At 46.5% G+C, this 17,379-nt stretch overlaps 1 protein-coding gene across 3 annotated transcripts in view; it reads right to left on the minus strand.

Annotated features, from left to right (window-relative positions):
* The window catches only part of SYNGR1 (synaptogyrin 1), a 63,418-nt gene extending 46,400 nt beyond the window's left edge, over positions 1 to 17,018 (minus strand). Inside the window, exons 1-2 of one of the 3 annotated variants that reach the window (XM_083156512.1) lie at positions 16,897 to 17,018; positions 16,414 to 16,586 (exon numbers count right to left, since the gene is read on the minus strand). In XM_083156512.1, coding sequence (XP_083012638.1) covers positions 16,414 to 16,512 — 99 coding nt within the window. In that variant the 5' untranslated portion in view covers positions 16,513 to 16,586; positions 16,897 to 17,018. The other 2 variants (XM_083156511.1, XM_083156513.1) reach the window with 2 other exon arrangements.
* Positions 17,019 to 17,379: the final 361 nt, after the last annotated feature.

A 17,379-nucleotide genomic window follows, 5' to 3' on the forward strand; every position in this document is an offset into this window, starting at 1 on the left:
CGTAAGGGGCATGTATAATGGGATCTAGTATTTTGTTGCATAATGTGTAGAAGTTGTATATGGTGTGGTACACTACACTCAATGCCACACCCACTTTTGAGTGGCCACTCCCTTTTTTACAGGGCGCGCACACAACTACATCCTTCACTTTTGTCACTAAGGTGGGCCTGTGTACTTTAAATGCCAGGGCCTATTTCTAAGCCCATTCCAGCCCTCTCTCTGCTCTCCTCTCTCTCTTAGCATGTACACTGGCACCACTAACACCCCCTTCCCCCTCCCAAACCCTCTCTTATCATGGTGCCCCCCCCCCCCTATCATTTTCTCCTGGATCTGCCCCTGGATGAGGGCCTCTAGACGAAGACATTGCATGAATTATCTAGCAGGGTATGCAGTTCAACAATAAAATGTTGACACTCACAGGTTGGCAGCTTCGGCTTCACGCAAATGCTGTTCTGAGTGTTGACATCAATGACTTACTATCTTTACAGAGCTGTACAGCCATGGCCAAAAGTTTTGAGAATGATGTTAGTATTGGTTTTCACAAAGTTTGCTGCTTCAGCATTTTAAAGACCTTTTGTCAGACGTTACTATGATATCCTGAAGTAAAATTACAAGCTTTTCATAAATGTAAAAAAAAAAATATCGAAAAAAACAACAACAGCTTTTATGGACCATTACATGTCAATAATTGCAGTGTTGACACTTCATTTTCAAGACATCGGAAATTAAGCAAGACATGCAGCCACATACAGTACTATTTGTAGGGGCAGTCAGTATTTCTAACAAGTAGGGACAGTTATTATTTCTGGCCCTCTAAGGAGTTTCAATACATATAAAATATAATTTATGTCCACCTTCTCCACTTCAACCCAACATCACAATATGCCAAACTGCATTGGGTTGAAGTAGTGGGCACCTACCCCACCGCGGTCATTTTTATTTATGGATCCGCCCCGGTTTCTGTACATGTACAAACAGTCTGTAGGAGATCCAAGATCATAAACTTTTAGAGCAAATTATAAAAAGCAGACAGCAAAGCTTATCTTAAGGTGCCCACACAAGGATAGATATTGGATCCAATCCGATATCTATCCAACTTTCTTTGAAATCCAGAACACCACAAATCATGGCCACACACAGTACGATTTCTAGTGTTCAGCGAGGTGGGGGGGGGGGGGGGTGTTTCCATGACATGGCCACATCTTTTATCATGCCTACACATGAAACAATGTGGCTATGATCCTGCAAGATGGAACATTCATCTTTCCACCTGCTGGAGGGATCAGCGGGCTCAATGATCAAACTGGGGGTACCCGCATCAGATCATCGTCAAGTCCACGTGGTTTTTTTTTCATTGGTGCCCAGCGGTGCCAGTAATATATAGATTGCTGGCACGTGCCAGCAATCTATATATTACTGGCACCGCTGGGCACCAATGAGTTTCATAAGCCAGTAATCTATAGATTGCTGGCACGTGCTAGCAATCTATATATCACTGGCACCACTGGGCACCAATGACATTCTTAAGCCAGTAATATATAGATTGCTGGCACATGTCAGCAATGTATATACTACTGGCACCACTACCCACCAATGATTATTTACTGAATTTATTAGCCAGTAATATATACCCGGCTGTCTCAGAGCAGGTCCATCCATCTGTGGCACGGCTATTTCAAATGACGCACCGGCTCGCGACTCCTTAGCCAATCGGAGCTAGCGGCCAGGCAACCAATCAGGCGCTGCCACGCTGTGAGCTTCGATTAGCTTGTGAGTCACGAGCCGGCACATCATTTCAAATAGCTGCGCCATGGACAGATAGACCTGTTCTGAGACATCTGGGTTTTCCACCGCTCTGCCCCGTCTTATTCCTTTAACACGGAGTGCAGTGCACAGAGTAACTTCCCCTGGCAAAGAGCATGAAACCCCTTGCAAAGAGCATGTAACCCTTGGCAAAGATAAAGAAAGCCCTAGTTAGCAGCATAGGGTGGGGTTTACATTAGTTCTGAATCAGGCCCCAAAAACAGAAATGCATTAAATACAATGTCCCCCTGCTCCCGCCCTTGGAATTCAAACCCAGCCCATTATGTAAATCGCCTTTTAATGAAAGATTTTCAGCAAAGTCTTTCGCATCCTGAAAATCTTTTGCTCTTTGGGAAAATAGCTCAGTGTGTACACACTACTTTGGTGAAAGATATATCTATCAAAGATTTTGCCAAAGTCTTTTGAAATGAAAATCTTCTAGTGTGTATGGGCCTTAAGGTACACCTTCTGGGTTAAGTGCCAGACATGATGCAACCAACTAAATAGCTCCAAGCACCACCCATAATACAAAAATGGATGACAAGTTCTTCTACATTGAAATCCTCAAACCATAGGCCAAATGTAATGGCTTGCGAGTTCGGCGGCCGTGCAGGATGTCGGACAAAATCTGAGATTTTTTAAAGGGGCAATCATTTACAAGGTATGGTTTTTGCCTTGTAAATGATTGCCTCTTTAAAAATCTCAGAGATTGTCCGGGATCCCACATGGCCGTTGAACTTGGAAGCTATTACATTTGGCCTTTGGTTTTTAGGATTTCAGTGTAGAATAACTTGTCTGGCCCGCACAGTGCTCCGACTTCAACTCTAATGTAGGGTACACACCAGGACGACCCGCTCACGATGCACATCGTGAGCGGGTCGTCAGTGTCTCGTCCGACCCGCTCACGGTGACGCGGGGGGGCACGACCCGCTCACGATGTGCACCGTGAGCGGGTCCGATCCGATGGCAACCCGCACCCGGCTGTATGGTCGTCATTGAGATCCTACCTGCAGCAGGTAGGATCTCAATAACGACCGACCCGCGGGACTGCGCATCGGATCGGTATATACCAGGTCAGAAAAGGGCCCAATCAGCACACAATCTACATCCAATTGATCGGAATTGGATCTAGATTGTGGGGATTGGGCCCTAGTCGTCCTGGTGTGTACCCAGCATAAAGCTGGGTACACACGGGGGCGATAGGGGCTGAAATTGCTGGGAATATGGTCGCCAGCGACCATATTGCCAGTGATGGGAGTGTGCGCGCTCCCGTTTTCAGCCCCATGCTAAATCGCTGGTCGCAGGAGCTTGCTCCTGCGACCAGCTGATTACCTCTGCGGCACCGCCGGTAGAGGTTCCCTTTCATCAGCGAACATCTCTGGTGTGTGCAATATATTTTTTGGGGTGGGGGGGGGGGCTAGAAACTTGTTTGGTCCTTGTTTCCTAGCACGGCGCCCATATTTTCTACGTACAGCACCATTGGGAAATCGCATCGCATGGGCCATTATAGCGGCATGCGATGCGATTTTTTGGTACTTGTGAGTTATCCGGGCTGCCGATTTTTTCATCGCGCCCGAAATCGTGGGCATCGCGTCGGTCGTGGCCGTTATAAGGAGCCGCGACGCGATGCCCACGATTTCCCATAGACAGTAATGTTAAAAGACACGATGGACCCGATTTCCGACACGATTTCCCATAGACAGTAATGTTAAAAGACGCGATGGACCCGATTTCCCATAGACAGCAATGTTAAAATAAAATTACAATGTGAAATTGGCCAATATGTTTTTAAAAAAAATGTTTCATGGCCCCCCACCACCGTTAACGCCACCCCGCTATTGACGCCAACCCGAAGCGTGGCGAGCGCAGCGAGCCCGCGAGGGGCGGCGATACGCGTCCTCCGACCTTTTCATGCCCTACTATCCACTAGGGCGTGGAGTGAGAATAGAATAGTGTGGCGAGCGCAGCGAGCCACCGAGCCCGAAGCGTGGCGAGCCCCGCGAGGGGACGCGGACACCTTCACAGGTATCCGCGTGCCCTTGCGGGCTTCACAGGTGTCCGCTGCGCTCGCCACGCTTCGGGCTCGCTGCGCTCGCCACACTATTCTATTCTCACTCCACGCCCTAGTGGATAGTAGGGCATGAAAAGGTCGGAGGACGCGTACCGCCGCCCCTCGCGGGCTCGCTGCGCTCGCCACGCTTCGGGTTGGCGTCAATAGCGGGGTGGCGTTAACGGTGGTGGGGGGCCATGAAACATTTTATTTAAAAACATATTGCCCAATTTCACATTGTAATTTTATTTTAACATTACTGTCTATGGGAAATCGTGGGCATCGCGTCGCGGCCCCTTATAACGGCCACGACCGACGCGATGCCCCCGATATCGTGTCTTTTAACATTACTGTCTATGGGAAATCGGGGGCATCGCGTCGCGGCCCCTTATAACGGCCACGACCGACGCGATGCCCCCGATTTGGAGCTAAATCGTGGGCATCGCGTCGGTCGGGTGTCCTTAAGTTAACCAAACTTAAGGACAAAATCGGCAGCCCGGATAACTCACAAGTACCGATTTTTTTAATGTATTTTTTTTATTTTACACCACAATATCGCATCGCATGTCCCGCAAAACCGCATGCGAACACGTCCTCCAACCTTTTCATACCCCCCACTATCCACGTCAGCGTGGAGTTGATTTTATATAGTGTGGCGAGTGCAGTGAGCCACCGACCCCGAAGCGTGGCAAGAGCAGCGAGCCCCACGCATTACTTTACATGTATTCCACGTCCGCTCGCCACACTTTGGGCTCGGTGGCTCGCCACACTATATAAAATCAATTAGACGCCGACCTGGATAGTGGGGGTATGAAAAGGTCGGAGGACGCGTTCCGCCGCCCCTCGCCACGCTTCGGGGTGGCGTAGATACTGGGGGTAATGCAATGGCATAGTAAGCACCAATCACAACACATGGCATGGGTGCTTATACAATGAAATATCGCATTGAATCACATTTGGTGCCATGCGATCCTATACAATATTTCATTGTATAAGCACTCCTGTGCACTTAATATGGACAGGTACATGAAATTAAGAAACTCTGGCCTATCGTTAAGACAGACCCTGAGTTAAACTTAGGTAACAAAACCCTGATGCCTGCCTATCGCAAAAGGGAAAGACCTTAGGGATTTCCTTGTAAAAACTGATATCACCAAAATGGGCAAGACACCCACAACCACCTTTTTGGGTAAAACCAGGAAAGGGTGTTTTCGTTGTCCTAATTGTACATCATGCAGTTTCATGCAAACAGGGTCTTTTATATCTCATCCCTACACTGGCAAGAAAATCCCAATGAACCATTTCCTTACCTGCACAACAAAATTTGTGGTATATATTATTTTTTGCCCCTGCTCCTTGGCCTACGTAGGCAAAACTGAGAGGCAATTTAAAGAGTGGATGGCTCAGCCATACGGGCTGCCATAACAAAGGGCACAAGTGATCAACCACTTGCCCGTCATTATGCCCAAGCCCGACATCCCCTGTCCTCTAAAAATATATGATTTTGGACCATGTTCCTCCACTGGCAAGAGGTGGAGATAGAGGTAGAAAGCTTATCCAGCTTGAGACTAGGTGGATCTACAAGCGGGACCCTTTCACCTAAAGGTCTCAACGAACAGTTGGGCCTGAATTGGTTCTTGTGATCGCCAAATTTAGAATAATTTTTGGTAATGTCAGCATTTCCACAGGCCAGTCTTGACCGCAAATAACTGGAATGAGGAGCCCCCGTTCTAAGTTGCAGTTTTTTGGGGGGTCTTAAATATAAAATATTCAGTTAATACAGTTTCAAGGAGAGCTCATGCATCACCAATAAGAAGTGTAGCCGTCATCATGTTGTTATGTGCACTATAGAGCTTCGGCCATATACAGACAATTAAGACATTAGCTTACCAATATGTCGGTTGGATTAACTCGAGCTGCAGCATTTATTGAATATTATTTATAGTCTTTAATTAATTTTTGTATATATGCTTCTCCATTTTCGTCTTGTTTTTTCAATTATTCATTGTCACATATCTACTGCCGCCATTATGTTTTATCATTGCTTTATTCACCAAGTATGTATGTATTTTGTTTGCAGTGGCACCATTGGTTGTTACAGTGGCAGCAGTCGTTTTAGCATTCAAATCACGCAAACCACTCACTTTGTATTTTTTTTCTCCTCAACAAAACTTTATAGATAAACACACACAATGACAGGTTGCCGCGGCAACGGTCCCTATGACGATGACGTCACTATCCCAGCGCCCACGGCGTCGGCACGTGACTGCAGTCTCTGCACACACACAATGGTTCTGCACTACTTATAGAGGTAAGCACACCTTGTTATTTCATGTAAGCTGTTTTTTGATAAAAGCCGTCCTGCGGCTGAAATGTCCTCGAGAGGCTACGTGTGGTTACTTTCCCGCAGCAAGTCCCAAGTGCCGCAGTCCAGTTGGTGTATGTGTTGCCCGGTCAGCTAAGGCTGAGCCGGTAACTGAAGGCACGGGGCCATTAACAAAGCATTGGAGCTGAGTGCCGGCTATCTTGCATAAATGTGTGTGTGTGTGTGTGTGTGTGTGTGTGTGTGTGTGTGTGTGTGTGTATGTGTGTATGTGTATATGTGTATATATTTTGTTCCCGCTAGGCTGTTTTAGCGGGGTGCTGCACCCTGCCCCTCTCGCAGCGCCCCGCTAAAAAAGCCTCACGGGGAAGCCCAGCATCGCCGCCCGGCGCTTCCCCGGCAGAACAGTGGCTTCGGAGGGGCCGGGCCCGCCCCCTTTGACGGTGGTGGTCGGGCTCGCCCCCTTTGATGATGGCGGCGGCCCAGGCACGCCCCTTTTTATGATGTCGGCCTGACCGTGTTTTGCAAGGGTGTCGGACGGGGTCCCGACAGTAATTTACCTGACGTCGGGATCCTGACAGTCAAAACCCAGACACACGGGGGCTGGACAGCCACCGTCTATTCTCCCTCGTGGCGAGCATAGCGAGCCACCGTGCCCGCAGCGTGGCGAGCCTGCAAGGGGCTTTGTTGCGCTCACCATGCTGTCTTTGTCCGGCCACTCGGGATAACGACTGACAGAACCCTATACTACACCCGTATTGCAGGCAAGTCCAAACTGGGGCCCTCCAGCTGTTGTGAAACCACACATCCCAGCATGCCTTGCCATTACATTCTCTAATAGCAAAACTGCGGAAAGGCCTGATGGGACTTGTAGTTTCACAACAGCTGGAGGGCCATACTTTGGACCTGACCGTGTATTGCATAACCCACAACAGTACATATAGCAGTGACTTTTGCTCACAGTTTAACCTACCAGTAGGTCTGTAATGTGGGAACAAAAAAACGTAAGAACCTAAGGAACCGCTTTTAAAAACTGGGACAATAAAACCATCTACATGTAGAGAGAGCCCTAGATGAAAATTAACCCACTGCTTTACTTGTGGACCGATATTAACCATGTAGTTGTGTCCTCATTATCACTGAGCGCGTCACACATTAGGTCTTGGCAACTTGATTTCTCCCAAATCTGCATTTTAATCACTAGAGACAGGATTATATGCAACAAAAAAAGCTTGAAATATGCATGCCAATATGCATGAAAAATACTTAAAATATGCATGAAAAGTGTTAAAATATGCTACATTAAATAATAAAACAAAGTAAATTTTAACTTATTTATTTTAAAAATCAGCATACAATTAGTTGCAAATAATCCTCAAAAATAGGCCCACGGCATCTGCAGATGTCAGTATGCTGGCTGCTACAGCATACTGCAGCGTCCGCAGCTCTTCTTGCATCAACTACACGGACCCTCATCTCCAGCGCAGATGGATCAAATGTCAGCATAGCGTGTGAGGGCGGCGCAGTAGAAGGCTTCCTCCCTGCACCGCATACTTACTGTGACACAGCATTTTCTCCACGCTGCGTGATGTCACAACCCTTCTGCCCGCCTCCTCTGCTGCAGAAGTCTGTCTCTTAGTGTAAAGTCCCAGGCCAGGGGCAGGCAAAGTTTCACAAGCTTCGTAATGGCATCTGCCCCGACTGCCTTTTATCAACATGGATTGGCAGCATACATGGATCAGACATAGCGTACATCCAAGGTTCCCCACTCTGCGCACATATTTCCCCAGGCTGCACACTCTACCACTACCTGGCCAGCAGCAAAAGGGCAAAGCAGTGCTGTGACTGGCGGGTGGGAAAAGGGCTAAGCCTAAAATATGCACCATCACTAGATTTTAGGTAAAATATGCAATAACCAGTGAGAATGGGCAAAATATGCAAATATATATAATCCTGTCTCTATTAATCACAATAGGACAAACCAACTTCATGATTCTGTACTGTGCGACAGAGTGTATATCTGTATACGATGTGCTACCAAGCAGCGGCCACAGGTTTTTAATGCCAAGTTCCATTGTGCTTTGTATTCAGACATACACAGTAATACAGGTGTCACTGATCAATTTAATCAGTGCAGTGCGGTGAAGAGGTTTTTTTCTCATCCCAATTAAGATGCACAATTGCGTGAACATATACTATAGTCAGGGCCGGCGCCACCACTTGGCAGCTTTAGGCATTTGCCTGGGGTGCCAGCCACTGGAGCATGGCAGTTGGGAGCAGGACCCCCCGGATGGAGGTGAGCGGTGCCAGAGGCAACTCCCCGCCGCCCCCCCCGGTTTTTACCCATACCTGTATTTTAAAAACTTAAAGCAGTATGAAACAGAAGGACCCTGCTGCAAAATTACAGTCCATATGGAAATAGAAGTACTAGAGAATATTTATCAAATGAAAATACTTCAGTTTTTCAAATGATAGATCTATCATACAACAGAAAACAAGCCTCAAAGTTTTTAATATGCTGAACAAAGACTGAAGAGCTGGATTCACTAGAGGACACACACAAGTTTTGCACCTAGGAATAGGAACTACCCTCATCCCATCTCTTTTTATGGAATAAGAGGATTGGTGGTATATATGCAGTGTTTCCTCTAAAATGGTAACTATAAGGCCTTGAATTGTTAATAAATTACCAAGTCTGAATATCTTATTTTACTCTACCCAAATTATATGGTCATCTGGTACAAAATTTGTTAGAGGTCTTAAAAGAATATCCACCTAATGAAATTATCTCTATACTATTGATGTGACACCCGAGACAACTCCCTCACCAATCTAATAAGGGAGCCTTCAGGACACAGTCCTCCCATTGTTATAGAGGATTTCTCTTGCTACTTAAAATAGATGGTTCCAAGAGATCGTTTACCCCTGATGAAGTCTTTGTGATGAAACGTGTTGGGTATGCTGCATTTACCCAAGAAGCAAGGTGTAGAAGCTAAAGAAATATAAATATGAATGAAAGGGTGGATGTGGAACAATGCCCAGTAAATGCAAGTTCAGACTATACTATCTCATACGTACTACATAGTGAGGATGAGGGCCCGCTGATGCCCAAGACGCGCCACAGCAGGGGGGGGGGCAGAGGAAAGGATGAGGAGCCGCTGATGCCTGGAGCAGCAGCATAGGGGGTAGGCAGAGAGAGCGAGGGCCCGCTGCTGCCGCTGACAGAAGCCGCCGCTGACATGAGCTGCACCATGAGGAGGGGGAGAAGAGGATCCACTTCTGCCGCTGCTCTGCAGGTACAGGAAGAGCCGCTGACTGGAGCCGCAGCATGGGGGAAGATGTAGCCAGCTGAAGCAGTCCGTTTGATCGTGAGCATCCTTCAGTCTGTTTGTCAGACTGTCCTCCCTGTCTATCTTTGCCCCCATCCTACCCTATGTCTATGCCCTACATCTATGCCCCCTGCTCATCTATCTGTGCCCACAAAACATTTTTTTTATCTATGGTGCTCTGCCCCCATCTGTCTATGCCTCCCATCCATGTGTCGGCACCCCCCCCCCCCCCCCCCCCTATACACACCCATCTATTTTTCTGTCTATGGTACTCTGTCTATGCCAGGGGTTCTCAAACTCGGTCCTCAGGACCCCACACAGTTCACGTTTTCCAGGTCACCCAGCAGGTGCCCAGGTGCACTCATTACTCACTGACATTTTAAAAGATCCACAGGTGGAGCTAATTATTTCACTCGTGATTCTGTGAGGAGACCTGCAAAACATGCACTGTGTGGGGTCCTGAGGACCGAGTTTGAGAACATGTGGTCTATTTCCACCACCGATCCATCTTTCTATATACAGTGCTCTGCCCCCATCTGTCTATAACCCCCACCCATCCATCTATCTATGGGGGGGCTATTTGCTGTATGGGGGACCTATGTGCATTATAATCAGGGTGGGGGATTTACGGATCAGATGTCACACAAATTAGATTTTGGGCCGATTTCGCCCGATTATCAGCCCAAAGTACCGAAATCAGATAAAATTGGTCCAAAATTGCATAGTGCATAGGTTCCCAAATGCGGTCCCTCAGGGCAACCCAACGGTCCAGGTATTAAGTATATCCATGCTTGGCCACAGGTGACTTGGTTTAATCAGACTAACTGAGTTACTAATTAAGTCACCTGTGGCCAAGCATGGATATACTTAATACCTGGACCGTTGGGGTGCCTTGAGGACCGCGTTTGGGAACCTCTGGCATAGTGTATAGCCACTCATCTCTGGTCGGGTGGCCACACCCCTTCAAAAAGACCATGCCCCTTGGTGGGCCCCTGTGAGTGCACCCCTACATTAAGTCAATGAATTTTTCATGTACTGAGCAGTGATCCTCCATTTACAGAATTAAATTGTGTATTTGACCTACAAATGAATAACATATCTCCAAGAAAGGGCATTACAACTTTTAGGTATGACGGAGCATAAATGATACTGATAATTCTATACTGCTCTTACTGTATGTATAACAGGGGAAACAGTAAATGGTACAAATTCTAACTGATGGCAAAAATAAAAGCATGCATAAACAGGAGGGGAAATTATATGTTAAAGAAACTTACAAACAACAAAAAAATACTAACAAAAAAAAGGCAGGACTGTAAAGCTGAAAGGATATTTAGTAAATCCAAGCACATGCCTGAAGAAGCTCAGTCATTCTATTGCCTCATGCTGTAGGTGACCTTGACTTCCCACCACATGTAATTACAATGATCTTTCTTTCTGGCGTATGTGAAACAGAAGATCTACATTAAGTCATTGCCTCCAAAGCACATGATTTCCTCCCATTGGCCTGTAGCATGCTGGTAATAGTATGGGAATGAATGCATTGTGTAGAAATACATGACATTTACTAAGTTAATCACGTTCCAGGCCTAGCATCCGCACTTGTGGTTATTATAATCCAGATGATCCTTTGTTTGCGTCCAATCAGTCAATGGTGTTTTGTTTCATGATATGGCTCCATTTAGCTTATACAACACTTAAAAACCTGTGCTATGTATGTATGTATGTATGGAGCACACACACACACACACACACACACACACACACACACACACCAATGAAGGTTGCACCGATATAGTTTTCATTCTACAGATAATATAAACTTTAATTTGTACAAAATAGTATTCAATATACTGTATATCAAGGCAACTTTTATAGGAGGACTCCCGAGGCCATTCACCCTTATAGGGCCAATATGTGGGGACATTGGCATTCCAATTCCACAGTCAGGAAGATTTGTATTTTTTTTTTGTTAAACTTCTTTTGCACAGAAAAATAATGGAAAGATTTGTAAATCAGTAATTATTTTGATAGAGATACACGCATCTCTATCACTCACTAATGCCCCTTTTACACCGCCACAAAAACACAGGGTTTTCCCTCGTGGACCCGGGTCAGCATCAGTGTAAAAGGGGTTAACCGTGTCCATTTACACAGGACTTCTACCCAGGTCCTGGCCAGGGAGGAACATGGGCAGGACCTGGGTAGATGGCAGTGTAAAATGGTACGCCGGGTTATTCCACCTGGCTCCCGTTTACAGCAGTTGGGGAAGCCCAACCTCTGGACTGCAGAATCCTGCAGCCATTTACCGCGATCCATGGGGGAGGGGGGGCGGCACTGGGCAGCTACTCCCGACACCCCCCCTCCTCCCCACAGCACTGCAGTGGTGGCGGACAGCCATCCTCCCCCCGGCAGCACTGAGAAGCTTCACACGAGTCCTGACATCCCCCCTCCTCCCCGTAGCACAAACATCTTAATTCATCCACAAACCCTGGAGGGGGAGGGGGGACGCGGGAGCGGGCTATGCTTACCTGGCTCCACGGGGGCTGCAGATTACAGTGGCTGCCACTTCCAGGCTGCAAAGTGCCGCCCTCCAGTGGCTGGCGCCCTAGGCAAATGCCTAGAGCTGCGTAGTGGTGGTGCCGGCCCTGTGTGTACCCCAGCAGCTTACCTTATGTCAACTGGAAGCACTGCCCCCCATTTACACTGGGTTGGCACCACAGTGTGAACGGTGCAAATCCTGGATCCGACCTGGCTTGGAACCGTGTTTCAAATGGGTGTAAAAGGGGTATAAATGGCATTCATCCAGTCACAGATGTTTGATTTATATAAATAATCAGCAGCAGTGACTTAATCCTACATAAAGGCCTTATTACCATAGGAGTAAGGCATGTGTACACTTATTTCTCCATACACCAACCCTTATGGTGCCCATACACTATGAGACTTCTCCCCTCAGATAAGTTGCATACAATCCCCCTATAGCCGCCCGGGACCTTCACCTATGGCAGGATCGCATGCTGTACCTCTGCAGGTGATGTATCGCATACGATCCCCGTCCCCTGCCACTGGGAGGAGACCTTAAGACCACCAGACACTATGCAATATGGGCCGGATTTTACAAGACTCTGGTGGATCGGGCAGAGAAATCAGGTGAAATCGGTCCAAATAGCATGTGTGTGTCCTGTGCACATCAGAGATGGAGATCATATGTGCTGCACATAAGATAGCCGGTCAGACCCCCTCGTGGCTGCAGGGAATGTGGATTGAATGAGATACATCACATGCAGAAGTACAGCATGCTATCCTGCCACCTGGGAAGGTCCTGGGCGGCACAAAGGGGATTGGTGTATGGGGTCCTTTACGTGTAGCACGTATGATCTCTGGCTCCAAGCCGATATGCATGGGACCATGCATCGAATCAGATGTCACACACATGAACTGTGGAAGTCTAGGTGCACACACGCCATTTTGTGATAGTATGGCCGCCATTTTGGTTCGCAGAGTTGCGCAAATAAAGTTTCCATACCCGAGTATGTGTGACAAAGTGGACCAGAAGAGTAGACATACTATCACACATAAATTCATAATAACACACTTACACGAAATGAAATATAGTTAAAGGTTTAGAACGCCACACATAGCTTAGTTAGCCCTGCACCCACCTGTCTGTATCGTGTTTAGTACCGTTCCGTTCAGTTCATTATGCGAAGTATTCCGGTCATTGCGAATATTTCGCAATATACACTGCCCGATAGTTATGGACATAATCCATATTCCAGAGACAGTTTCTGTTGAAAGTAGGTAACAAAGGAAACTAGATGAAACCAGTTCTTATCACTGCTGACGCCGAAACCACCAAACAAAGGACTCTTAAAGTTCACTCCCCTGGACCTAGCCAAACCAGGTGTATCATCTAACCCCCCAATCACAGCTGACCTGACATTCGACCTCTGACCAATGAGAACGGCCTCTGACCTCCCCTTTCTGACCCTATAAGATAGGCGACGCAGAGCAGCCAAAGTCTCTTCGGCACATCTACCTTTCCCTGACTTACCACCGGACTATAGTTCATCCCTGAACGATAGTGAGCTCTGACCGGACTGCGCTTCGCATATTTGATGAGAACGGTAACAGTTGCATTAACGGTATTTATACTTATTGTATAGTTGGCTGGTTGTGTCTTGTATCTGTATTCTTTCCCCTTAGCAGAACCTGTTTAGTATTCATTGTTAGCATCTTGTATTACTTGTTATACCTGCATTTTCTTATTTCTGTAACCCCCTTTTGTCCATTAGGGACTTAAATACAACCTTTTTACGGAGTTCTTATCTCCTTATTTCTATACAGTGGTCGTGTCTGTTTTATTCGCATAATAGCGATAAGGTATATTACGGACACTGTCCTTTAAGGTATATTCGCAGATTAGAGACAAAGTACTGCGAAGGAATCTCTGATTAAGGTATTGGTTCTTGGTGTTTAATATACAATAAAAGGTACGCTACGCTGCGCTACGTTTTGTTCGCACGTAGTTAGGTATAAAGGGTAAGCAGGTTGCGGACACATTACGTAACCTGCGCTTTTCACTTATTGTATTGGGGTATCAGCCAGGCACTGCAAAGGGCCCTTTTCAAATCAAGCAGCAGTTATATTAAGGGATAGTCAGGCCCTAAAGCCGTGTACACGTGGCCGCAATAGGGGCTGAAATCTGGCGACCATATTGCCAGTGATAGGAGTGTGCCCAAGCGATAAATCGCCGGGTGCGCACTCCCGTTTTCAGACCCGTTCAAATCGATGCGACCAGCTGATTACCTCTGCGGCAACGCTGGCAGAGGTTCCTTTTCATCAGCGTCTCTGGTCGCTGATGAAAGGGAGATGCTGAGCAATATATATCCCCCGTGTGTATGCACCTTAAAACATGCATACAAATCGCTTATTGTATGGGGCCCATTAGATATGTGCCCCATAATGTTCTAGCAAGTATCCCCAATCTCGTACATGCTACATGTTTTACATTTTAAAACAAAAAGAAAGTTTGATATGTTCCAGAAGACGGGTAGTTGTACTATCAGCATGCAGTCAGAGTGGGCGATTCAATTGTTTGTAGCTCCCGTATAAACACCCTGTGAGCTATTCTGAGGCTTGCATGACTAGAACAAATGTATTGCAAATTTCTGCTCCCATCCTCCCGAGATATCAGCAAAAAAAAAAAAAAAAAGCGTGAAGGGACTGATTGCAGTGTGACTGTAGCAGGCCGGCCAGCAACTGGGCAAATCCAATTCATCCTCACATGGGAAAGGGTGCAGTCACACGAACATCCAAATGGCAGTTGCACACTGAGCATGGATCTGCAATTATCTCACTACCAACATGTATCCTACTACAATGTCAACAGCAATAGGTTGACATTGATGATGTCAACATATCTTAAGTGTTTACATGATTAATGTCAACATTTTATTAGGGTTAGTCATTGAAATAGACTAATAGCCCATTGCTGACATGGTTAATGTCAACATTATGAACACATGGGCATGCTGAACGTCAACAAAATATACACACCATACTATGGGGGTTATTCAGACCCGATTACTGTTGCACAAATTTGCATGCCAATTGATTATCGAATGATTGCACATGTGCGACCCCAAACTGTTTGATTGATAGGAAGTCGCTGTTTGTTGGTGGTAACTGGCCATTTTCTAGGAGTGTCAGGAAAAAACACAGACATGCTTATGTGTTTTCAGGGAGTGTGTGTAATCAGCCTGCCTCGGGCAGATTTGTGGAATGGTCAGTTACGTCCATCTCCACAGGCTAAGAAAATCATTTGATGGTGAATGAGTCGCAAATTGATTTGTAGCTCAGCGATCCATTAGCAAGTCATTCGCAGACTCGCACAAGGCGGGATTTCACTCTGGGTGGCGGCTATCTGTCAGCCGCCCTCTGCAAATTCTTACAACAGCGATCAGGCCCTATGCCAGAAGCTACTCACTGACTGCTGCCATATTTCTGCCTCACATGACCAGTCACTTGATCAGTAAGGCCTGATAACAGTAATGTGCAGCATGATGGACTTGCCAGATTCTTTATCCGTTAAAGAATAAACTAAAATTGCCACACATACGTTACGCTCGATCTGTTTGCTTGCATATAGAGGACTGGATGTTTTGCGCTTTAATAGGACATATAGTCTTTTCTTCATTTGCATCCTACTTAAAACAAAAGTTGTACTGTGATACACTGCAACATAGCTTAAGGGCTGTTATTTTTAGCATGCAACACAATTTGTTAAAGGCCAAAGTAAAGAATGATGTGAATGTACACTTGCACGTGCTGTGCCATATTCTGTTAGAGCAAATGCTAACTATTCATGTGGACAGTTATTTAGAAGTTGAAGCAATTACACAAACCGTACAATAGTGTTCAGGAAAACATTTCTTCTCCATTGGATGGCTAATTGCAAAAAACACAATAATATGCTACAATATACTTCCCAGATGTGAAGGAAAGAGCACATTACCAACCATAAATAAGATATTTGCAGTTAGGATATAGGGAATATGTAAGCACTTTTGTTTATTTACTTGTAATTGTAACTAAAAACTGGTGAAAGGTGACACCATGACAGATTCATTACATTGTAACCCTGATGCTTGTGACAACATGGAAGTGCACGCAACACACACACTGAGAAGGCTCAGTATTAGCTCCTGCAAGGAACCTCTTGGTTAAATGTCGTGGTGCAGCCAATCCAGCCTACTTGCAGCAAGATCACGACTGGAATCCCAAAGACGCAGACAGAAGGATTATACAGAATTATAATAAAGCAGGAGAGCTAGGAGATACCTCTATCAGAAATCATTTGGAATTATGAAGATGCTCCACAAATATACAAAAGCAGCACTTACCCAGGACACCATCCGAAGGACAGTGTGAGGTTGTCTGATGAAAGTCTGGGGGTCAAAGGCTCCACCAGCCTTACCAGCTCCATAAGCACCTCCCTCCATACTGAAAGCCTCCAAAAAACCCTTTATCTGTAGGTGCAAATCTCCAGCCCAGCACAGATGTCCTTGCAGGGATGCTGATTGAGGAACGAGAGAGAGATCAAATAATGGCTACACAGCTCAAGGGCATGGGAAGGCTCTCTGCTGGTGAGCCGGGAAGATCAGAATAAGGGTGCAACTAGGCAGCATACATCTATATATATATACTAGAGAGGGGGTGACAGCCGGTACCGACAGGGGCTGTGTACTGGCGTACAGATTCGGATCTCTGGGGAGAGGCGGGGAAGCGGCTCAGTGTGTATGAGAGGGGTTGGAAGCAGCTGATGTGATAAGAAGCAGCCAACCCCTTGATCAGATGGATCCAGTGCGACAGCTACAGGCAACTACCTGCACAGTAGCAGCTATTTCCCCTTCGTGGTAAGGACCTTTGATGATGTCATCCTCCATGTGACCTGAAACCCACATCAGGGGGAGGAGTCACCGACCACAGCACAGCAGTTTCACTATCCTGCTGCAGAGCCAGCTGCCAGTGTGCCCCGGTGATATGATAATGGTACACATCTCACCCACCCGACAGCTACACCGCCCCCTCCCCGTTATTTCCCGTGGCTGCTCCCGGCTCCCCCTTTATCACCCGTGGATGCAAATTTGCACCGGCCCCCCTCCCCCCCCCCCCTCACCAAAATTCCATCCAGTAACATTTTAGCAACTTTGTTGACAGCAGAGCTGCACTAGCTTATCACAGATATATCTACACGTTGTGGTCTGGTGTATGGGTGTATGCACCAGACCACAACGTGTGTTTACATACAATACTATATTGTATTTGAATATATAGTAATGCTGCTCTCACATTGCCTAAACGTCTGA

The sequence above is a fragment of the Crinia signifera genome, chromosome 8 (genome assembly GCF_055691185.1).
Source record: "Crinia signifera chromosome 8, ASM5569118v1, whole genome shotgun sequence".
NCBI lineage: Eukaryota > Metazoa > Chordata > Amphibia > Anura > Myobatrachidae > Crinia > Crinia signifera.